The 25553-nt window shown below is 36.6% G+C and overlaps 3 protein-coding genes across 14 annotated transcripts in view; 2 read left to right on the plus strand and 1 right to left on the minus strand.

Moving 5' to 3' along the window:
- Hnrnp-k (Heterogeneous nuclear ribonucleoprotein K) overlaps nt 1-25553 on the minus strand; it is a 158565-nt gene that overhangs the window by 4849 nt on the left and 128163 nt on the right. For all 12 annotated transcript variants that reach the window (XM_076765915.1, XM_076765908.1, XM_076765920.1 and 9 more), the window contains 4 exons: nt 5039-5167; nt 3987-4422; nt 2848-3065; nt 2065-2234 (listed from right to left, as the gene is read on the minus strand). In XM_076765915.1, coding sequence (XP_076622030.1) covers nt 2065-2234; nt 2848-3065; nt 3987-4422; nt 5039-5167 — 953 coding nt within the window. The remainder of the gene's footprint in view (nt 1-2064; nt 2235-2847; nt 3066-3986; nt 4423-5038; nt 5168-25553) is intronic.
- On the plus strand, nt 8799-12835 carry LOC143342239 (uncharacterized). Its single transcript, XM_076765931.1, has 3 exons — nt 8799-8959; nt 10863-11146; nt 12624-12835. The coding sequence occupies exons 1-3, from the start codon at nt 8814-8816 to the stop codon at nt 12743-12745; spliced, it is 552 nt and encodes a 183-aa protein (XP_076622046.1). The 5' UTR covers nt 8799-8813; the 3' UTR covers nt 12746-12835.
- On the plus strand, nt 17912-23796 carry LOC143342240 (cytochrome b5). Its single transcript, XM_076765932.1, has 2 exons — nt 17912-18087; nt 23072-23796. Exon 2 carries the CDS (start codon nt 23105-23107, stop codon nt 23492-23494), a length of 390 nt encoding a protein of 129 aa, XP_076622047.1. The 5' UTR covers nt 17912-18087; nt 23072-23104; the 3' UTR covers nt 23495-23796.

Raw genomic sequence — 25553 nt, forward strand, 5'->3', positions numbered from 1 at the left:
ATCTATGAGTAATAAATAGTCCAAACAATAGTATAACGATTCTACAGTTATGAAAAAATGAAGTAATGAGCATCTATGAGTAATAAATAGTCCACAGGAGTCCTGTTTGCTTGCACTCAATCAATCGATAGTATAACGATTCTAAAGTTACGAGCAAATGAAGTAATGAGCATCTATGAACAATAAATAGTCCAAACAATAATATAACGATTCTAAAGTTATTAGCAAATGAAGTAACGAGCATCTATGAGTAATAAATAATCCAGAAGAGTCCTGTTTGCGTTTTTTATTTTCACTTGCACTCGATCAATCGGTAGTATAACGATTCTAAAGTTACGAGCAAAGAGACGAGTTTGTTCAAGACATTCAATTTTACAATATCGCAAGTAAGATGTACACTTAATGCAATCCATATATAATACAAGATTGCTCAAGGAAATTCCGCCATGCAAACCCAATGGTAAATTCAATAATAAGGGGGCACAGGTGGTAATAATGATCATACTCGTTTCCAAATATTCGAAGGTGCACAGACTTGGAACAAAGGTACTTTAAACTTTCGCGAAACGAAATTTCTTGCCCCGCGATCCACTTACGTAATAACTAATCTACCATAGAGTCGAAGCTACGCTAGTTCCTAGGTACAGTGCACGTGATAGATTCCCCAAGCGAGAGAACAAGGGTTTCGCTCCGTTACAGCGCGAAGATCGTGTTGCACGTGTTCGTCGAGCAAAACGGAGCCGCAGCGGGGTTGATGTTAGTCCCAAAAGCAGGTCTCGGAAGCCGACGATCGCGAGTGCCTTCGTAGGATGATTAGTGATTCCTTGTTACATCGAAAGTAGAACAACAAAATCACTAGTCTTCCATACAACGGCACTCGATTAGTCCCACATTAAGTTGAGCCTAGCGGACCCTTCCTTGCTCTATATAGCCTTCTTCCATCGCAACGACGGTCCTTCGATTTTCTCCTCCACCTTCGCGAGGGTTACATCCGTCCTCCCTTTCCAACCCCTCCTTCGTTTGGTTAGTCGGGTTTTTTTGTTAGTTCCTCGTGCAGGATGAGAACACGATGCGACGCGACGATGCGTGAAGCGTAATTAGTTGCTTGGCTGGCGTGAACTTGAGAGCGTGGGCGCTTGTTATATATACTATCATTGGCAGCGATAAGCGGATGTTAATGTGATATCAGCATGGCGCGAAAACTGGCAATGTTACAATCTGTTGCAATCGTTTCAACGAGTTTACGAACTATGGATTAGTACCGGAATCTGGTGACCCGGCGTTGGCCTTATTTCGCGTTGCGCTCTTTGGAACTCACCTACATTTCTCAAGAGGAATCTTCGAAACTCTTCTGACGTATACTCTCGAGTTACATAAGCGAGATTCTTGTTTTTATATTAAATACGGAACACTATCAGGACGTCCCACAAAAATATTGCGCATTTTAAAACCTTTATTTTTTTTTAGCGATTGCATGTCTTCGTAATACTTCGTAATACTAGATACTAGATCTTTGAATGCAACGAATTCACGATCGTCGCGATAGTTGAATCACCTTTTCAATAAGTCTGCCATTATTATGGAATTGTAAAAATTTTTATTACCTTGTACCTCGTTCTAAAATTGCACGAAATAAATCTAAGAAGCGACTGGAATACGCAATATTTCCTGAGAAAATATATTTTCTAGACAGGTACTCGAACATACTTTTATTTTAAGTATTTTTACTGCACTTTTCAATTTACATTTGGTCTTTCCATAGAAATTTTTACAGAATTTTTGCAACACTTTGTACAATGCTTTCCAAGAAACGCAATTACGATAAAATAGAATTATAGAACGACACATTTTAATATAAAGTTAACGCAAAATTAAAGGAGAGTATTAATAAGGCGTAAGAAGGAAAAATGGCATTGTAATTAAGTGAATGTTAATTGTTCATTATGACCAGAGATCGCATCTTATTTTTTAGCGTTTGTCGTTAAAATAGATGAGTGTACAAATATGCGGTTCGAGCGACAATGTGGCTGTTTTAAGGAATAATTATACGATGTAAACAATTACCTTTGTTGAAGCAGGTACTGGGCCATTTGTATCTGACTGGGCATTCCGGTAATGGTGATGATGCGATCGTTACTACCGGGCAATGGTTCGTCTATAGTGATTCCAGCACCACTGTCCGATCTGATTTTACGGATTCTGGCGCCTCCCTTGCCGATAATGGCTCCAGCAAGCTGTAAATACAAAAGACATTCGACATTTAACAACTTGTAACTTTCGAGAAAAATTCATAAAAGGAAAAGGCAGAAGAGTTCACAATGAAAAATAAAAATTTTCTGTAGCTTCCTTTGAACCAGTCGATTGATCTACCATCGATACTTCTCTAACTTTGCTAACTTGTCATATGATCTGACGTTTTAAGAAAATGTAGAGGAGAAAAATTGATAATTTTCAAGATTCTAAAGCAGACTAGTTCCTAAATAAAATACTACTCGAGCTACCAAGACTATGATGTTATTTCCTGTTTATTGGTTCTGTTTTAACAGCTTCTAATTTTCGAGAAAAAATTCATAAAAGGAAAAGGCAGAAGAGATTCGTTCACAATGAAAGATAAAAATTTTCTGGAGCTTCTTTTGAACCAGTCCATCGATCTACTATCGATACTTTTCTAACTTTGCTAACTTGTCATATGATCTGACGTTTTAAGAAAATGTAGAGAAGAAAAATTGATATTTTCAAGGTTCTAGAGCAGACTGGTTCTTAAATAAAATACTACTCGAGCTACCAAGGCTATGATGTAATTTATTGTTTATTGGTTAATGCTGTTTGCACTGAATTTCTACTTACGTCTTTAGGAATGGTGACTTGAGTGCTGGTCTTGTTTCCACCCATGTTGCCCTGGTTGCCTTGATTGTTACCGCCACCCATGGGCGGACCACTCATTCCAGAGTTACCTCCGCCGCCGCCACCTCCGCCACCCAAACCATTCGGTGCTCCACCCCCGCCGCCTCCTCCACCTCCTCCACCACCGCCTCCGCCTCCTCCTTGCATTCCCCATCCATCACCTAGGCAAAATGTAACAATTATAAGATGACAGGCGATCAAGTTACTTATACTATTCTCCAATAGACTGACAACCCCTATTTCCAGCATAATTTGCTAAGATCACGATATCCAGTATATTTATTTGTAAAAATGTTCTCTCTTCGATCTTACTAAGTTGAGATTATTTTTTTACAATCAAGACACAGTAGTGTAAAAATTATAATGGAAGATTCTAGAGACTAAAATAGGACGAAAATCAAGAATACTAATTTGTTGACAGAGGCTTTGTTAAAAAGTTATTAACGTTCAAGGTTCCGACAGTACTGAATTTTTTTCTCGAAAATGCGCAGGATTTCAGGGGTATGTCTATTCACCAAAAATTATTGTAATTCGCCCCCGCAACCGAACATAATTTTTCCAGAACGATTTGAAATTTTTTAATTTTGTCGAAAAATTTTACACCTCGAATTTTTTTTTCGAAAATGGGTAGAATTTCGAGGGTATGTCTAATAACCAAAAATGATTGTAATTGACCCGCACAGCCGAAAATAATTTTTCCAGAACGATCTCAAATGTTTCAGTAACTTTTTAACGAAGCCTCAATCAACAAATTGATATTCTTGATTTTCGTCTTATTTTGGCCTCTAGAATCTCCCATTAAAATTTTTCCCAGGCGAGGCCGAACACCCTGTATAGGTTAAACACACCCCATAGTTAATTTGAACGATCCATCCCCGCGACTCAGTGTCTATTGGCTCGAGAAAGTCTTTAAAAATTCCCAAAGAACGCTGTTTCGTTAACTGAGCACGACCCTTTAAACAAATATGAGCTTACTCTGCTCGTTTTTTTTCTGTACACATCGTCCGAATGTAAAGTGAAATAAAAAATTAACCACGCGTGAAATTAAAGCGTGCACCACCGAACGTATTCATAATACTAACCATTATAGTTTCCACCACCGTATGGCGGCGGGCCACCCCTGTTGCCACCGTAGCCACCGCCTCGATTACCCTCGTAGCCACCCCCGCCGCCGCCACCGCTACCACGATTGCCTCCGTAGCCACGATTGGGTGGACCACCGGACATTCCACCGCCACCGCCGCCGCCACCTCCACCGCCTTCACCAGGAAGTCCTCCTCTTGGCGACAGAACAAAAGGTCGGTTCATGTCGCTGCGATGGTCGCGTCTGGGTATCATTCCCACGCCCCCGCGTGCACCCCCGCCGCCCCCACCGCCACCTCGTACCCCTGGACCACCGCCGAAGCCACCACCTTTGCCCTGACCACCCTCGCCGCTTCCATAACCACCGTAATCCTCGGCGTAGAAGTCATCGAAGTTGTGGGGATCGTAAGGGTTGTTCACACCCTTCAGCGGAGACTGGGGAAAAAAAAATTCGATCAGAAACAATTTTTAAACGAACATTTAACCCTCGAAGACCAGATTCTCCACGCAGCGGCGAATAATACTCAAAAAAATGTAATTTCTGAATTACAAACGTCGACAGTATTTCTATTTACAAGCAAACGAAGGTAGTTTAAATTTAATAGAAATTATAAATATTTCCCGGGACAGAGGCTATATTTTAATTTCCTAAAGTGGCACCAGAAAACTGCATTACTAGTGTATTAAAATAAATTTTTGGAGCGCAGAGTCAATATTATCATCTTTTGGAAAAGCTATTTAGCCATGTTAACCACAGTTTACAGAAAATCGATCCAACACGCAGGTCTAAAGAAAATTTGTCAAATTATAGAATCTAAAAATCCTATTAGACTTCTTATTCCCACAGTATTGCATTTTCTGGTATTTCGTAGCAACAAAGAGGTGAAAAATCACTCAGTAACATCGTTTTAAACCGAAGAGCTATAAACGAAATTTTGATACTATTCAGAGAATTTTCCAAACACGATGAACACAAAACTGAATAACGAGACGTCCCTGCACGGTCTTCTAAGGGTCAGGTATCCAAATTAGCACGTAATACTCTACTCACGGTCTTAATGGTGGCGATCAGCTCGCGAATGCATTCGATGCACGTGTTCGGTTTCCCACAAATGCTGATCAGCCGATCCGTGCTGTGGGGACAGCAGTGCGAATAGATCTTGATCCTCGCTCCAGTTTTCTGCAACACAACCGTAATTCAAGATGGTTATTCCTTACGCACACACGAATTAACTCAATATAAATAATTCGTCCGACTCCTACGCGCGTTCGCTTTCGTTTGATGCTTTTTTTTTTCGCGCGCCCGTATTTTGTTCTCGCGATCGTCTGTTTTCGGGCGTCTCCGTTCGACGCCAGATTTCACGATCGAGACTGAACTTTTTAAAGATGCCTCGACGCGCGTATCTCCCGCGAATCGATCGAAAAGGCCAACAGCGATGAAAGTGAATCGCTGCTCGTCGCGTTTCTCGACTCGATAACTCGACGGCCGAGCAATTCTTAGGCGCCAATGGGTGGATCGCGTGCTGCGAGTTGGTTAACAGCCAACCCCCTCGTTCTCGAGATTGTGCTTTCAAAGACAGGGTCGGGTTAAAAGCGGCAAACGTGGCCATTCGGTCACCTTTAATCTCTCCCCCCTCTCTTTCGAGCCGCGGGCGTGATCTCGTTTTTTTTTTTCAAGAAACGTTGCAACGCAATTATCGTGCCAAGACCTCTTTGGTTCTCGACGAAAAAGAAAATTACGTAAATCCTGCCATCGAACGATTAAAATAATCTACGGGATGGGCAGACGTTTAAAATAAATATTAAAAATTCTGCTTTAATTATACGGTCAAATGAAAGAATCGCTGACCTTTTTAATTGAAAATATATATGTACAGATCGAGGGACGTTAATTAAAATTAAGGGTCGTTCGAGAGTCGTTGCTTCGAAGTTGGACTCGCGAAACTGACTGACTTTTCGTTTTTTTTTTTTTTAACAGAGGACGAGAGGGGGTGTTGGTCGTCGAGTCGAACCTTGGAGGGAAGTCGCGTCGCGTGCGAATGATTTTCGGCGGAATTAGTGTAATTATTCGCAGACGATAAGGGGAAAGATCGCTGCCAAAGCAGAGGGTGATACTCTGTGGGTGGGAGGTAGATCCACAGATAACGTGTACCCTTGTCGTTAGCTGGCTAATGATATGTTTGATATCGTGGAGTTTCGACTGTGTAACTTTTCGAGTTTCCAGCCGATCGATAATGGGGCGAAAAAGTATGTATATCGAAGGAAAACGAGAACGTTTAACGGTGAAATAAATAATTCGAACGAGCAAACAGAGTGGTTTGATTTAAAATTAAAACGAAATTGAAGTAAATATTTGTTAACTTCACTGCTAAATTATACGATTGATATAGTACCTCGTTCTTTATATTATTTCATACTTCCATTCATGTGCCTGAATTTCAACCTTTGCACGAAAATTCGAGCACTCTACGCTTTTCATAAAGAAAAAACTTTTTATAGTTATCATAAAAAAGAGTAAGAATTTGTATGCGTGGAATTTTTTCACAAACAATTCTATTCTTACTCAGTTTATCAGGGTAAATATTGTCCATAAATATTTGAAAACGTAACTAAAAATGGTAATTAGCAATACTTATTTACAGACTTCGTCTCGTCGACTGGACGGTATTCTTTTCAAAAAATTTACGATCGATTAGTTAGTTTGAAAAATAAATATTAAATTCTGTCGTGCATGCATTAATTTACTAACTTATAAAATTGATCCAATTTTACGTTTCATGGATTACTACGGTGTGGAAGTTCCTGTCACTTCGAACGAAATTATATTATTAAATAATTAAATTAATTTTAAGATGCTCCAATCTAGCCCCAAAGATTCGGTTCGCTGACAAAATACGCTTCCACCACTCACTGTAAACTCGTTTATAATCGACTACAGAGCGTTGACGTCCCACCCATCAATTTGTCGAGACAACAACGGTCACCTATAGTTTGATAATTAATTAACTCGGAAGAAACGAGGATAAAAGCTTCCTCTTGTACTTCCTCGCGGAGTTACGACGGGAAGTTTAAGTATCTTTTGATCGAAGCATTTCAAACTCGAGAAGCGCTCGCGAGATTCAGAAAGGGTTGATTATACAGGGTGTTCGGCCACCCCTGGGAAAAATTTTAATGGGAGATTCTAGAAGCCAAAATAAGACGAAAATCAAGAATACTAATTTGCTGATGGAGGCTTTGTTGAAAAGTTATTAACGTTTCAAGTTCCACTCGCACTGAATTTTTTTCTAGAAACTGGGTAGGATTTCAAGGGTAGGTCTATTCACCAAAAATTATTGTAATTAGCCCCCACAACTGAAAATAATTTTTCCAGAACGATTTGAAATTTTTTAATTTTGTCGAAAAATTTTAGTTTCTCGAATTTTTTTCTCGAAAGTGGGTAGGATTTCGGGGGTAGGTCTATTCACCAAAAATTATTGTAATTGACCCCCAAAATCGAAAATAATTTTTCCAGGACGATTTGAAATTTTTTAATTTTGTCGAAAAATTTTAGTTTCTCGAATTTTTTTCTCGAAAGTGGGTAGAATTTCGAGGGTAGGTCTATTCACCAAAAATTATTGTAATTGACCCCCAAAATCGAAAATAATTTTTCCAGGACGATTTGAAATTTTTTAATTTTGTCGAAAAATTTTACAGTTTCTCGAATTTTTTCTCGAAAGTGGGTAGGATTTCGAGGGTATGTCTATTCACCAAAAATACTTGTAATTGACCCCTGTAACTAAATATAATTTTTTTAGTATGAATTGAAATTTTTTAATAACTTATAAATGAAGCCTCAGTCAAGAAATTGATATTCTTGATTTTCGTCTTATTTTGGCCTCTAAAATCTACCATTAAAATTTCCCCCAGGGGTGGCCAAATATTGTCACAAAGGTCACCGACCGATAAGCCGGAAGTTTTATGGTTTACACACTGTTCGTGTAGAACGCAAGACGATTCAAAGGATTCGAAATCTATTTGACAAAAAAACAAGTATTACGTATGCAGCAAAATGTATTGAAATTTATGTAATATTTGTAGAGTGCAAACTTTAACATATCGTAGAATACGATATATGACTAATGTATGGCTAAGAGTTTTAAAAAAAAATTGTACAAATCCACTTACGTAGTAAGTTTTTTTGGACGCTGTGAATATTCATAAACGTCGTTTGAAGGTGAGATTTGTCTGATTTGTAAGAAACAATATGAATTCTACGATCGAGAAATTTAAGACATTGTAACATTCACCACCTATATTTATTATAAATTTTGATATGAAACATTGGGAAAACATTCTCGAAACTAAAACGCTTGAGTATGAAATTCTTAAAATAAACGATAACTGCAAATGTGAAATTCGATATTCTTGTTATCATTTGTATTAATTTGTAATTGACAATAGGAAACTGCACTTTGGCTAATTTCAAACTATGAGTAATGGTAAATCACACGTTTGCAAAGTTTTTGCTTCGCTAATATTAATTATATCACTGTAAATAAGGGAATATCCTCCCTAAGATATCATTGGAAATATTTATGCATCAAAGCTACATCAAAGACAGATTCAGAATATTTATAAATCGATTGTTTAAATTTCGAACAGAGAGTGGACGTCAAGTTCTTAAAACGATCGACGTGGAAAAAATAAAAAATAAATGTCGGCCATCGTTGTTGACGATAATAGACAGAATACGACAATTTTGGTAGTTTGTTCGGGAATTTAATTCATCGTCAACGTAATACCATTCTGTGCAAATGATCGTTTGACATGATCACGCACCACGGCTCATGCATTTTTATGAAATCATTACCCAGTGGGGAGAAAAAGTATACTTCCTCAGTCGAGTCTACGCATCGACACGAAGAGCCACGAATGTTCAACGTTTTCCACAAAGAAAGACACACGACAAATATCAGCCAATCGAAAATCCAAGGTAAGGTTCAAAAAGAATCCACCAAAAATCGTGAAATTATTTTCTTACGAGCGTAATCAGAAAATCGTAGAAAACTTTCATCGAACTGGATTAATTTTAACGAAACTGTTACCACCATTTTCAATTTAAACTAACGTCGAGTCAAGTATTCGATTTTTTAATGGAGTCCTACTCTGCTATGTGTAAACGAGTATCGGCGAATTAATAATTTTAATTGCTATTATTTTAAAAAATCGCAAGAGGAAACGCGAAGAAAGTAAATCTTAGTGAGTAAAGAATTTTTATTGCGTGGTATTAATATTCCTTTACGTCTGAAGATGACCTACATAAGGAACGTGCATTGTACAGGCATGAATACGTGTTTCGAAAATTTCTATTTCTTTTATTCGTTTTATGTTTGTAAAAATACAACGGAGAAGAGAAGTACGCGGAAAGTAAAAATGTATATGAATAGAAATGCAAAGCAATGCAAAAATGGCGAGGTGCGGCTAAGGTTTCTTAACACACCTAACCTGAACCGTGTCACGAGATAAAAGTTTTCAACGTGTAAACAAGCCTGGTTAACGCTGTTACGGAGGACGGATTTTTCCTTCTTTTATCCGGAGATCGCATTAAAAACGTGCACGAATTTTATTCGCGTGGAGGACAAAATTTCGAAACGTTGATAAAAATTATTTCATCCTTTGGAAATTAAAATGCTCGTAGAAACCGGACAGGATTTTTCACGGAAGTACAAATGGGATCCAAGGCCATCGAAAGTCCCGTTTTAGAATTTCGACGTTGAAAAACGATGGGTCACGATGACACGGCATTAACTTCTATTTCTTTCTCATCGACTGCATAAAATCGAATAAATTTTAGCCGCCAAACGAATGGACTTCCAACAATTATTCGTAACTCCATCTAATAAACGACTGGGATGTTTATTAACCTGTAGGCCAAAAATACTGTAGAATAATTTATTTTCAACGTTTATTGTATAGTCATAAAGATAAGCTTTCGTTTGAAAAATAATAATACTTGATATGACTGAGAGTGAACTCTTCGTCAGTCTTACAATCAAATAATTATATCAATATGATGTTGCAGTAGTCATACAGAATAGTGCAAACATCAAATATCGTTGGAGACAGAGATAAGTGAAATTCTTATCTGGCGAAACGTTTCGAATGACAAATAAGAAACGAACATTCTCGATACTGGTAGAATAAAAATAAAAATTTGAATTATAGAATGACAAGTAAAAATATAACGATTAATCGATTACTATTTAATAATTTCTAAAAAGAACTCTCGCGTTGGGAAGGAAATAACGCTCGATACATCGAGAGACCAACTTTCACGCGAAAAGAACTGACATAAGAAACTTCGCTAGTCTTCTTCCGGTGTCAGATGTTTCGCGATACACCACATGCTGTTTTCCCTTTCAAAGAGTGTCGGCGCGATCTTATCGAGATAGAAACGAGAATAGATTCTGTGAAACTAGTGCGTGCAGAACTTCGAGTCTCGTGTCTGTCGATCTACCGAGTACTCCAACCGTGTATAATTCCATTTTCGATCCAAACAACGATTCTAAATAGCGAACAATATAGAAAAAAAAAGAACGCGTGGCAATTTATTCGTGACGTTTAATCAATCTGTCAAACTATTATTTCATAATTGCCATTTTTATATTTATTTAACACATTTTCATCTAGTTGAGAATCTTGCCTCTGAGGTAATTTATTCGTCGACAAAATGCATTTAAAAATTTTTCGATCATCGAACGCTAATTAATGGAAATTCATTTCTCCTTATCGAACGCAGCCGGCACTGCGGACGTTTTACATAATTTTTGCAATTTCATTTACGCTGTAATTTACATCGACCATTATTTGCTCATTCGAGTCGCCTTGACTTTCAGAGTCGGTTCAGGAACGATGTCGAAAGTTTACACGGCGGAGGAGGTGTCGAGGCACAACTACGAGGAGGATCTATGGATCGTGTACAAAGACAGCGTGTACGATATCACGAAATTCGTCCAAGAGCACCCTGGCGGCGAGGAAGTGTTGGTGAACTCGGCTGGAAAAGATGCCACCGAGTGTTTCGACGACGTGGGGCACACGCTGGAAGCCATACAGCTTAGGGAAACGTATAAAATTGGCACGGTGACTGGCACCTTCCCCAAAACAGTACCACCCGTCAAGAGTACGTCGTAAATCAAATTTCGTTCGTACGAACGCACCAGATCGAAACGATCGAAAAATTGTGTTTCTGTATACTTCGGGAAAACGAATCGAACAACAGAGTTATGCAGTTAATTCCAGACCTAATAAAACAATGTACCATTTGGGCATTATACTTTGCATTTTATTATTCAAACACATATTAGTTTGGAGAATTATTTATACTTTGCCAGTCGATTATCAAGCTTATATTTAGTATCGTATTAGACCCTCTATCTGAATTTAATTAATAAATAAATTAGAGAGGGGAAATCTATTTTATTTTGAAACAACGCTGCTCTGTTTCATCGATGTATAATAATACGTATATTTGTTCATTTGCAACAGCGTGATTTGAAATTAGCGATTTATGAGTTTATTCGGTGTGTCTCAATTATTATTCTAACACTTTTAAATAATAGCGAATTTGATAAAAATCTGCTATGATTAAAATATTTCATATCGTTGTTATATAATATTAATACATAACGATAGCTTTTGCACTCGAGAAAGCTTCGTTTCAAGTGTATTTTTAATTCCATTCTTGATCAAACTTCAAATTAACGATGATTTTCAACTGATCGTAATAGTCTGATTAGTAATAAAAACAGAGATGGACAAAATTGTCTAGATATGAAATTTCTATTGAAATTAATTGTCAAATATAAGCGAATAACAGATTGCAAAAATGAATCATCTCTTATTACAATAAAAATGTTGTCCATCGCTGATTAAACATTATCGATTTCACGTCCAGTAACCAGTCCACTGATAGCAAGACTATACATTAGCATATACATTCATGCACATGAAACATGTGAACGTGACGTTCAGATACGTAAAAACTTGAACAGATTACTAGATTTCGATAATGAAGTATCAGGTTGGTTATTTATGAAACGTATTATATTGTATTTTCATTCTAATTCGAATTATTTTTCAGTCAGAAATGGACAAAATTTTATTCTAATAATTAATAACGTAAATGGTATTGTTCTAATATTTATTACCAGATACATCGTTACTAATTCAATAATTTAGATTGCAATCATAGCATTTTATTCATGACGTTCATAATCGTTCGCTGTGAAATATTTAATTCCAAAATAGAAATTCTTGTTTATATTTAAACAGTAATGCATAAAAAGTTATTTATCTATTATTCGTTATACAATTCTTACATTTACGTAAGAAATGTGCATCTTTGTTTTCAGTTACGCATATAAATAGTAGATAAGTATATTTGAATATTGTAAATTCCTGAAAAAAATCATTGATATAGTTAAAAAAAGACACGACCATCGTATTAAGAAAAATCTTACCGTTTAGGGGTAACATTGTATTTCTAAATCGCGTTTAATTACTCACGAATTCGAAGAATGAAATTTCGAATCACCGAAGGGAGAACTAATTAAGCTTTTAAATATACTACTATTTAATACTTTTTCTTTTTTTATCAGGTGTCGAAAAAACGACAATAGAGCAAGAGAATTCGGAACACAAACCACGAACGTATGGATTATTATACTGGACACCAGTACTAGCAGCTGTCGTTTATGCAATAATAATGTGGTACTCTTAGGACTCACGATCACTCCAAGTTCATCGAATATTCACTAGATCGATGGAGAAAATGTACAATAGCAACGAATAAAATTCTTATCGTAATCGACGTTCTGTGACCGTCACATTTTTTGAAACAAAACAGAGACTAAAGGATTAAATGATAAATAAATGTTAGGGGAAATATTGCCACCGACCATAGCGAATAATGCTCGAGAAGCACAGTCTATTTTATCTTGAGGTTTGCTTATCAAATTTATGATAAGCTTAATCATTTAAAATTCAAATTTAGATATACTATCTTCTTCCACAAAAATTGTACACCGCGAAACCACTTTATTTATCGTATCTCCTCAAATTGATCCCGTTGCAAAAATGATATTCGATTCGAACCGATGTTACGAACAACAATTAACTTGAAACGAAATATGCAATTTTTCACGGAGAACCAAAGGTTGGTTACGGTGTTGCATAAAAATAATTAATTATACGAACCCATCGATTGCGCGAAAAAGCTGCATTTTGTATTTCTTCCTCCCGTTTCAATTTAATTAAAAACTGAAACGTTCAGACGGGAGGAGTAAAAAAAATTTAATTACTTTTTACGTCAGTTCCCAAGTGGTTTCGCATCTTTCGTTATATGATAAAACTGTCTGTCTCGTAAAAACATTGTACAGAATCATATTTATATAAGATAATGGATCGAAAAAATTTAACAATGATTATTGTACAGCAAAATTTAAAAAAACTTTTGATTATCTGTAAATGAAACACCGATAATAAAAAAATGATAAAAAATAAAACGAAATTATCGTTAGAAAAATGACCGTAAGATAATTATAATCGTCATCAAACAAGAAAAACTGTCTTCGTCACGATGACTGGCAGTTTCTATCGAGCGATAGTCTACTTTATGTCAACAATTATTTTATTATTTTCAATCATGAACACTTCGATTAATTCCTCAATTCACAATCATTTTTATCGACAGATCTGGAAACCGACCAATATATCGAATAAAGTAAAATTGACTTTGAAAAATCTCTCGTCAAATATCGATAACTATTAAAAAGCAATTATACGTGCAACGCGATGCTTTGAACCTCTTCTATTTATAACTGATCTCTAAATTAATGATTTGTGTATCGAATGCAGTATAAAATTCTATTGTTATAGATACATTATTGCTTAAGCTCGCCTGTTTGCTTTTATCGTCGTTCCCTAAATTTATAATCGATTTTAGTAGCTTCACGAGCGTTTGCTGAAAGACAAGAAAATTTTTCAATTTCAGAAATTTCACGCAAATTGAATTTTCCGGTATTACGGGCCACGTCGTTAGTAGATTTGCCCTAGCTTCCCATCATCGCGTTCGCGATGAGAACGGTGACAGCACTCGGGTGCATAATAAAGCCGCATTCACATTGGTTGAGGTCATCGTGCATGGTATAACGTTCGCGTTGAATGCAGTTGCATGCGGCTGATGGAGGTCCGCATGCGATGATGCACCTCTTGCGATCAATACCAAGTGTTCGAAGTCGGTTCAGGTCAGACTTCGTGACCCTAAATTTGTCACTGAACGACCTCCTCGATAATTTATAAAAAATTAAATACTTTATATTCATAGAATACTCGTAAACACATTCACACCGGTATTAAAACTTGCCTAAATATCACACGATTTTTGAAACACAAAAATCGCATTGTACATTGTGACAACCTTTTCTACGATACATGATAAATTTAAAAAATATTACGTCGAAGGAGAAACATATTTTTATATTATGAATTTTTTAAAATATTACTATTCGAATTTATTATAATTTACTTTAATACATTAGTAATTTAATGAAATATATTTTGTTATATTTAACGTTATTTCTCTTTTAATGTAGGATATTCCGAGACTATGATTAATTATCGTGACATTTCTCTTTAAAAATAATCGTTTGTAGAATCTGACAATGTTATCTGCTATTCTACACCATACGCTATAGATGTATCTAGATATTATTAGCTGTTTCTACGCGTCAGTGCCCTATTTATAGGACACGTCGTGATTTAAAGGAAAAAGTTGCTCGTTTCGTAAACAAATTATTTTTACCCTTTGATGAGCTATTTCTGAATTTCTCATATAGAAACTAGCCATCAATTTTGAAGAGAATAACTTAGTAATTAATATGTTATAAATTTCATAGAGACATCACTCTTTTCAAATTTCTTTTTTTAAATTGTTTCTTTTTTCTTTAACATTTATGTTGAAAAAGAACTACAAATCGAGAAATTAGCGTGTTTAGAGGGCAGTAAATGAAGAATACTCTTGTTAAAAATTCAACGAAGGTAATAAAAGTAATAAGTACTTACAACACAGAGTTCTAGTTGCGAGTTCTCGCATTTCGAACGAACGGTTACTCATTTGTCACCGTTACGTCGAAAACTGACAAAACCTATTTCCCTACGAACCGTTACTCGACAGCGACGACGAAGAAATTTACAATCGTTTCTTTCCTGCAAATGGCAGCGAAGATTCCCATAAGAATGCTCGCAATTCCTGAATACTTAAATTCCAACCATAGTGACCCAGTTCAGAAATGGTCTATTGTAATATTAAAACATGATATCACTTAGAGTGAGTTCAGTTTGTGGTGACATCACGTCATAAGAATGCTTGATCGTATCGCCAGTAACTAAGCTCAAGTAAAAAAATGAAAAAATCACTGTAAGAGTTGTCAATCCACTAACAGAAATAGAAACGTCTCTTTCTCCTCAATAACGTTACATCCACACAGTTAAAAGAATGTTAGTTTGCAAAAGTTGCAAAAATTCCACTAAACAGTGTCAATATTATGTCACGATATTTTATTATATTTATATTATCTTGTATTTTTATCCAAGTGAAACGAAAGTAGGTAAAATTACAAGGTAATGTAAACATATTTTGAAACTTGATGTTTCAAAAAAGTATTCTTAGTACAATAAAATAGTAACACTTTATGACACGTTCACTTTGGAGTGTTCAGTGGACAGGGGATGACCTTAGGCCACAAGTAATTAAACGAGCACTTATGACACACAGTGTACAAAAACAGTTCGTGAAATAGAAAGAACGTACGATAAGTAGTAATGCATTCAAGAAATAATTTCTTTACAAATAAATCGTTGATAAAATTCAGTGTCCATGGAGGAAAGAAAGATAACGATATCACATCCATATAAAATTGTAACTTCCTACTATTGCAAAGCAGAAAGTTCACTTATCAGATCGAAAACAACTCGCAGTTATCCAAGCATTGCTATACTCTGTTGCATAGAAACTTTCGACTGCTACATGTTTTCTTAGATAAACGCGAACGAAGATAACGAAGTTAGAAATAATTTCTGAATAAATAAAGAGTTGGAGAAGAAGTCGAAGAAGGTTGAGAACCAGTGTGTAGCTCAACGAAATTCCTTCTTGTGACACCTAAATTCCTTCCCATCCGTTACTCGTTAAACGGTTAAAGAAGTATTTAACCGCGGAGCGAAAAATTGCATCGCGATTCGTGGGCGAGATTACCTTAGCGAAATTTTCTTTATTGCCGGGCGTAAATTTTGATGAAAAAGGGGGGCAGAGATAAAAATTGGTTTCTCACGGGCTGGACGACGGAACGAAACAACCCGCCGGGGACGAGCGTCCGTGATAAGGCGCCGAGAGGACAATAATACGAATGTTTGCGCGATAACACGACCGTTTCGGGCGGAAGAACTCGGGGAAAACGAGGCGGGCTGTTCGTGAGGCTCTTGGCGTTTGTCGGAAGGCACGTAAAACGTTTCAATTTCGTTGATTTTGGGCAACTGGAACGGTCGAGGGCTGCGGATGTTTGACTATTGATTGACCCGAAAAGCAAAAATGTATGCGTTTACTTGTATAACAAATATTGCAGCAAATTGCGGTCTAAACTAGCATTTCGTACGTAAGATAACTATAGAGACGCTTTAATGCTTTGTTGTTGAAATTGTTAAAGAAAGTTCTTGAAGAGCAAAGAATTAACCCTTAAACCTACAAGAATTAATTTTCGAGCTCAAGAGGATACGAAAATAGATACTAAGACAAATTTTTAGTTATGAAGTTTACAATTGGATGGAATCGAAGTTTCAATCTTGTAAGATATTGTACTGATTGACCCGGAAAGCAAAAATGTATGCGTTTACTTGTCGTATAACAAATAGTGCAGCAAATTGCGGTCTAAACTAGCATTTCATGTGAAAAAATTTGTAAATAATTGTGGAGGTAATGTAATTAACAAACAGATTGCGTGCTCGATGTACATACGTTCAAACGATACATAATTACTGTTTATCGTAACTCGTAACTTAATGTCCTTGGTGATGACAAAGTAAACATATATAGAAATATATGGAAATATCGAATGACAAATCGAATATATGGAAATAATAGGTTTCCTAAGTTTATTGCTAAGTTTATGCTTTCGTGGATAGGTTAATTGCCATACAGGTTTTTGTAACTACTTTGAAACTTTAAAAGTGAATTCTGATATTTCTGAAATTTGAATAAGGTTACTGCTATTAGAAACGTTTTGAAACAAGCGTGATATTAAAGTGAATTATTGGGCCATTACAGTGGATTTTTATTATTAAAATAATAATTTGATAAGAATCAATATTAAGTAAAATCATTCAGTTGAGATTGAGAGTCCACTTAAAGGATAATTTGGCACATGGCATGAATGAATTTCTCCCAACTATTACGAACAATGTAGTTAGGTGAAAATTGAATAATTTGGTATTATACAACGATTGATACTGTCTTGTTATCTGTTTCTAGTTTTTATTTCTGTGAAATTAATTTATTAGTATTTAACGATTGATACTGTTTTGTTCTCTGTTTCGTTCTGATCTGTTTCTAGTTTTTATTTTTGTGAAATTAATTTATTAGTATTTAACGATCGATACTGTTTTGTTCTCTGTTTCGTTGACCGATTATTGGATCTGTCGAGTCTATGATTTAGATCCACAGTTCCGTGCACATGTTCTCCGAACGATTGCTCGAGGTCTTTCTGCGTGCAAACGGTTCTCATCTCGTGGGCGAAGTAGCGTCCAGAGATCGTGCATGGGTGGGAAACCGAAGATGATAAGCTAGAACCGTGGTGGGGCAGCATCTAGAGGGGGCAAGGATAAAGCTAGTACGTGCTGAACTGGATCGAGCAGTGTTTGTGCCAGTGCAGCTTCGCGAGGAAACCGTGTTTTACTATCCCGTCGCGGATAAAGAGTTCCTCTTTGGTTGGGTTTTGCGCGATCGGAACAAAGGAATCGGAGGACCACGATATTAGCGAGTTCAACGCGTTTTCGTGGCGACTCGAAGGCAAGGTACGTGGGCCAAACCGGGACAACGTAGTCGTCGCAGGCTGTTTCGATCCATGGAACTCGACTGCCGGAAGTGAATAATGTGCGTCGTGGAACGCGCGTCGCATAATTCCCGCCTCGCGAATCGCCCGACAACATCGAATAACGACGCCTAAGCGGCGACTCGATCTCTCGCTGTTGAGTTTATAGTTCAGGTTCATCGTCTCGTCGACCCACGGACGATTTCCGGGCTCGATTCCGCGAATTCTAAACACGTTCGGCATTCATTTCTTTTTAACTCCTCGCGCCGCCATGACAGTTCTCGATACACGTCGTCGACGTTTATTCAAACGTGAAATATTCGGTGATTCGATGACGTACCGATAGCTTACGATATTTTCGATGGACACTGAAGTCGTTTCGAATTATAGGAACGCTAGAATCTTCTGCAAGCGATTTTAAAACAGGTTTCTACGTTCGAAGAACTGGTCGCTAATGGCGGCCAGCGTCGAGGAGAAGAATCTTTGCACTTTCCAGCGCTTAAAATATATTTTTGCAATTTTCTCATATCGTTCGTTCAATATCGATTCAAAAGTGCCAGCCTCCCGATAGCTTTCCAGTTTGTTATTTTTATCGAATAAAATTTTATTTTTAGTGATCAATGAAAGTTCGCAGCGACGGAACGAATTCAAAACGATGGAGAATTTAATTTAGTTGGTTGCTCGTTTCGATTAACGTTCGCAGTTTCTAATAAAAATTGTGAAAAATTTACACGATCGGGTTTTCAAAAATTCACCGTAGTTTTCTACAAAGGAATGAATAAACATTTATTCCCGATGCACCATACGTTTTATTTCATTGTTGGTAGTTCCAATATTAAATTTCGACTGTTCGATCGAGATAAAATTGAATTTTTAAATTCAGATTCCAATTTTAACTATTGCTGCCTCTCCATAAACAGTTACCAACATTCTCGTGCATTCTAATTATTCTTGCGATTGAATCTCGAAATTTGAATCGATTCGTTGCGAACGGCGACAGTTAATTTCGCGTTTCTAAAATTTCCAAACGCAAAGGGGCCAAATTGAGGTCAAACTTCCCGCGCGAGAAACGCGCTGATAAACAGTTAATTACGTAACCACGCCGATAAACACGTTAACACGGACATTTGCCCGGCGAGATAGCGTCCCGCAAACAAAGACTCCAACGGAACAATATATCTGGAATATTTATTCTGCGTCTTAAAGCGATCGCTGGCAGCCATCGTCAATTAAAATCATCGGCCAAGAAGCTTCCAAAGAGCTTCGTTTCAAGAATCTCCATGGGGGATATTTAATTACTCGTTGATTAGATTGCACCGGTCGATAATTACTGAAATCGCGGCTGCTTGAAAATTCAGAGCTCGTAAACCGTAACCAGAGATGGGCAATAAGCAATTAAAATCATTCTCGACGTTGATTTGATCTAAAACTTTCACTAATTAACAAATAAAGCGAAACGCTTCGTCTTACAATTTCGATTCTAATTCTTGTTACGCTTTCTTTCAAGCGAATTTAATTTTTATTCAAGAAAAACTAGTTTCTTGTTATCGATAAATGTTTGTCCAAGCAATACGTTTGCCTATTTTTGAACGTTTATCGATTCCGAAGTTGTTTTTTCGAACACTGTTACGACACCGTCGTTGGAAAAGCAAAGAATCATCGCACGACGTAATTGATTGTGCAATCTGGACGACCTTCGCGTAACTGCGTTTGATGTCAGATCTTCGCGTTGCTCGTCGTCAAAACTATACCTCAAAAATGTACCACGCGGTTAACCATCGTCGCGATCGTACGCGAATAAAGTATAAAATGAATAAAAATAGACTTGAAACCGAATAAATAGGCACGAAGTGGAAATTATCGAGTTGATCGATGCTTATTGATACGTTCCTTCGACACTTAAACCCTCGAGACACGAACATACGCGAAGAGGGAATACATTATGCTATTAAGAGCGTAAATATAGTTTAAACTCGCGCCACCGTGACACGTAATACTAAACAGCTTGAGGTGCGTGCTACGGACAAATCAGTTTTGTATTTTAAATGATTTAAAATAAAAACTTCTCTTTGTAAAATAGTTTTTATTCTCAGTTAAGTTTCTGCACGCGAGTTTCGACGACTCTGACAATGCATTGGAAAATAGTGCGATGTAAGCGTTGATTAGGTATTCATTGTACAGTAGGAAGTATAAATTAATGTTTTTTCTCTCGTTTTACGGCTACTTGCATAACCGTAAAGATGAAACTGGAAAACTTCGATCGACTCGACGAGACGATAATTTATTCCGAGCAATATTAAATACAGATCAACGCGTTCGAGACGACGATTGGGGATTAATAACCGGGACCTATTTGCAGTATCAGATAAATTAATATTAGTCGAACAGTCGTAAACAAACATTTTGCAGTACCGTCGACTCGATTGCATTCACAATATTTAATTTTAAACACTGTTATCGACGAAGATAAACCACCAGTTTTCATTCTCTTTGCACGTCCTCGATTCTACCGATTAAATTATACCGTTTTCTCTTATCAGGCGTTCACGAAGCCTTAGGTAACTAAAAATAATTTCATTGCCTCGTGCGAGGCGATTAAAATGCGCGACAAAAACAAGGAAACATTTAGAATCTATAATGAAGAATAAAAACTCACGTTATTAATTTTAAATATTTTTCCCGCGTTAGATGATAAAATATTTTCAACGTGATCGCCATTTGACTCGATATCGTGTTGTCATCGTCGTTTCTGCACGCCCGACGAATTTGTTACATAATAAAAGTCGTGGAACGTTTATCGTAACGAGCAAGTGTCTTCAAAACACAAACAATGAGCTGGTCAAACAATATGTCTTGGCACACGTTGACCACCATAAAATTTTGCCGTATAGATTATTTATCGATGGTAATTTTCCACTAAACGACTACATAAACAAGATACTGAAAACCGTATCGATTTAACGCCCATTGAACACGAAATTAACATTCTAATCTATGGACGCTTGCCAAAGTAAATTTAATGGTCTCCGTTGCCAGTCGAATATTCCGGAAACCTCGATTTCCAAAGGAGAAATCGAATACAATGATTTTTCAATGACAAATTCTAAAGAATAATTTCTAAAAACAACGATATTGCGAAGCCTATGTACAGATGTAAATTTCGTTCGAGAAAAGCAAATAAATTTGAAAGATAGAATTCTATGAAGTCGATTAGTAAGTGGAGCTTAAATTACTTTCGAAATATTGTAAATTCCATGAGATTAATATTAAACGTGTCAGTATATTTCCAGTCAACGATAGAAATTCTCATTTATCGGTACAGCTAGATAATGTACGTTTGCTTAATCACTCTCAACACGCTCGCTATAAATAATCAAGGATCGTAACGCGACTCTGGTGTGTGTCAAGGATGATTGTTTTGTTATTCCATTCGTCGCTGAAGAAATTAATGGTTCGCGTACGAGGAATTCCAACCTGTTACACATTTTTTGCTCTCCAAACGGTTCCTCGGAAACTCTGACTTTCATCGCGTTCTCCATGTTTTTCATACGAGACACGAAATACAAACTCTGTATCTGGATCTTTCAGGCACGCTGTTGAAATCAACTAATGGATTATATAACAAAATAGTCGGAGCTTGTGAGAAATTCGGAGTGAATGAGAAGTGAATTTTTTGACCACTCGAAATGCGAAAATACAATTAAGCGCGCGAAAAATAATTAAATTTCACAGCAAAATTGACTTTCAGACGTCGCGAAATTTCGTCGAAAATCAATCTTTTTTTTACTCTGTTCCTCTTCCCGGTGCCCCCCTCCTAGAAATCTGTCGTGACCGCTTTGACGAGGAAAAAATTCGATTTCCCCCCACTCAAAAGCGAACGGGAGAAGCTGGTGCAAAATAAAACATCGTCCGTCGAAATTGACGGACCGACTTTGAAGCGCGTGTTTAGTTTTGACAAGTTTTCAATCCGTCGAATAAAATTCGCGAAATCGACAAAAAGATAATCGCGAACACGATTTGTAATGTTCGTATAAATATTTACAATCGGTTCGATGACCTTGCATTTTTAATCCTTGTATATAATTTATGTGCATTTTAAACTAAGCAATTATCCAAATTTCTACGAAGAATTTATCAATTTTGCATACTTTCTTCGTTCGCGTTTAATAACATTGTTGTAAATGTATAGAATTTTAATATTATTTACTGAATATATTTTAAAACTGTTTTTTATTTATCGTATTTACGTTTCCAATGGTATTCTTCAATTTCAATTCTTCATATATTAAGGAACTCGTATATTTTATTTACTAATACGATCAATGAAATTTGCTTTAATTATTTTGGAACATAAACAAATTTTCGTAAAGCTAGACAAATTTATCTGTTCTGAACTTTGAAGCACTCTCGTTTCCACTTTTTCCTTTTAAGGTTCTAACCGACGATCATTTCCAATAAAAATAAAATACTAGGATAAGTTTTATCGCTCGACCCGATAAGATATTCCGATATTTTAGAAACGTAAAGGGCGTATACTCGACCGCGAAGTAGTTCGCTAGAAACAGTCTAAAACACTCGTCAACGATACACTGAATATTGAATAGACCAATTATTTAACTACAAAACTTGAAAAGCAATTCCCACTTTCAGATAACTTCACATTGCAATTAAGAGCATTAATTATCCCTAATTACCCAAACATAACGTTAAAGAAAATAAACCTAGATAGAACACTTGAATTCAATAACAAATCGTGGGTAGTATCCAATTGTTTAAAAAGAAAGTGTTCCTGGACAATTTGAATGGTTTGATATGACAGTAAACGTATTGAAACAATAATCTGACCACCAAGTAGATCCTGTATAGATAGCCAACTACACAAAAGTAATCTTTTTCAAAAGTCAAAATTAGGTTACTCCGGAACTGAACTCTAAATTAATTGCTAATTCCTGATTCTGTGTCTGCAGGTTTCACCCATCGTCTAGGATCCCATCGAAAGGATGAGTAAAACGTTCACGAAGAACGAGGTTGCTGTCACTGGCAACAGCAAGGAGAATACCTTGATAATCCTCCACGACAAGGTATACAACGTCACCAATTTCCTGAACGAGCATCCTGGTGGCGAAGAGATCCTGCTGGATCACGCAGGCAAGGATGGCTCTGACGACTTCGACGACGTCGGCCACTCGAAGGACGCGTTCGATTTGATGGGCAAGTACCTGGTTGGCGAGCTCGAGGAGTCCGAGAAGACCAAAAAGACGCCCAAGATGGGCTGGACGAGCACCTACACGAAACCACCAGAGAAAAAGGAAGAGCAGGGGATGTCATCGACGCTCCTGATAGCCGCTGTCGTCGGTTTCCTAGCCATTTTGTATTACGTGTACTTGTAACCTGTAGCCAGAAGTCGAACGAACTTGCTTCAACTTCCTGTCTCTATCCACGTCGAATGTTTTCATACTGACGAGCATAATCACCAAGGAGGCGAGCGCTCGATGAGAAGATGAGCTTGCGTTATGGGTGTCGACACCTGTTCTAATCCGGCCATGGTCATCCCCGACTACGTTTGGTGAATGTTATGTATGCTTGTAGAAACGATTTCTGTGCTCCTTATTACCGATACGTTGTAAAGCTGAACCGTAATTGGGCGTTCATTGATCGACGGGGAGCGTAAAATATATGCACTTTTATTATTCACAGTGTTATCGATTTCCCATTCATCGAGCCCTTCCGTTGAATCGCTTTTTCTTTCAATTTTTTGTAACCCGGTTGTTCGATATTTGTTTATTATGAGTGTTTCAATTTGCGAGCGTTTGTATATTTTTGCGGGCGAGACGGTCGCTTCTAATCTTGGAAGACGACGCGATTAAATTGCCTTGGAGCCTCTGCTTGCTGATATTCACTTTTTAAGTACGTGAGATAACTATAGAGATGCTTTAAATTACAGCAAAGTTATTGAAATTGTTTCTTTAATGCTTTGTGGTTTTAAATGGTTAAAGAAAGTTCTTGGAGTGCAAAGAATTAACCCTTGAAACTATAAGAATTAATTTTCGAGTTCAAGAGGATACGAATATAGATACTAAGACAAATTTTTAGTTATGAAGTTTACAATTGGATGGAATCGAAGTTTCGATCTTGTAAGAAATTGTACTGTTTTGGTCCACCATTCAACGTGTTCAATATTCCCAATAATTCTAAGAGTTATAGAGACTTTTATTTAAGAAATTTGTTGTAATTTTTCAAATACTTTGTTATAGTAACACTACAAATAGAAAATAATGCGTTTAGATTATAACGCGCGAGAATAGTGAAACAAGAAATTGTTTAATTCGCGAACGTACTATTTACTCGAACTCACTATCCAACAGTGTTATTTTTCTGCTACGTCAGGAAACATTGGAATTTTGCCAAGAAACAATACGATGCATTCGATGATTAATCATTTGCATAGTCAATTGCTACGTGGAGCTATTAAAGTTCCTCTTGATATTCACAATGCAAGAGAAGTCTGTCTTTAAAATACACAAAATTGTGTTTACTTGACTGATGTTAAAATAAGATTCTTAGAAAATTATAATTATTGAATTTGAATTTAATTCAGGAGCAATATCTCCAATTGACTGATCCTTCAGGACAGTGATAAACAAAATTTTATTCAAATGAAAATACCATGCACACGTATTATTTACGGACTCGACTAACCCGATTTACTTCAAATTATAATCCATTTATTGAAAATACAATTAAATTTCGAGCACAGTTATGCACTCTGAAAAATCGTTATAATAGAATTAGCTCTACAAGGCTTGTGTTTTATTTTTATTCAGAAAACGATATTGTAATAAAACTGTCCGCATTGAGAGATTTACAGTAAATTTTGCGAAATTTTCTAGATTGTATTACGATCCCTTTCCCAATTATAATACAATTGCGACATCCTCTATACGAAATAAGACGAAAATCAAGAATACTAATTTGTTGATGGAAGCTTCGTTAAAAAGTTATTAACGTTTAAAGTTCCGACCGTACTGAATTTTTTTCTAGAAAGTGGGTAGGATTTCGAGGGTAGGTCTAATGACCAAAAATTATTGTAATTGACCCCCGCAACCGAAAATAATTTTTCCAGAACGATTTCAAATTTTTTAATTTTGTCGAAAAATTTTACACCTTCACGAATTTTTTTCTCGAAAATGGGTAGAATTTCGAGGGTAGGTCTAATGACCAAAAATGATTGTAATTGACCCCCGCAACCGAACATAATTTTTCCAGAATGATTTGAAATTTTTTAATTTAATTTTTTAGTAACTTTTTAATGAAGCCTCAGTCAAGAAATAGATTTTCTTGATTTTCGTCTTATTTTGGCCCCTAGAATCACCCATTAAAATTTTTCCCAGGGGTGGTCGACGCTGTACATGAAATTTGACAGCTATAATATAAAAATTCACTAAACGA

The sequence above is a fragment of the Colletes latitarsis genome, chromosome 5 (genome assembly GCF_051014445.1).
Source record: "Colletes latitarsis isolate SP2378_abdomen chromosome 5, iyColLati1, whole genome shotgun sequence".
Lineage (NCBI taxonomy): Eukaryota > Metazoa > Arthropoda > Insecta > Hymenoptera > Colletidae > Colletes > Colletes latitarsis.

Bases quoted from the DNA above. Each gene is read 5' to 3' on its own strand.
- LOC143342239 (XM_076765931.1), top strand. From the start codon at position 8,814: ATGCATTTTTATGAAATCATTACCCAGTGGGGAGAAAAAGTATACTTC. The intron at 8,960-10,862 runs GTAAGGTTCAAA...CTTGACTTTCAG, and splicing joins CAGCCAATCGAAAATCCAAG to AGTCGGTTCAGGAACGATGT. The intron at 11,147-12,623 runs GTACGTCGTAAA...TTTTTTTATCAG, and splicing joins AACAGTACCACCCGTCAAGA to GTGTCGAAAAAACGACAATA.
- LOC143342240 (XM_076765932.1), top strand. From the start codon at position 23,105: ATGAGTAAAACGTTCACGAAGAACGAGGTTGCTGTCACTGGCAACAGC.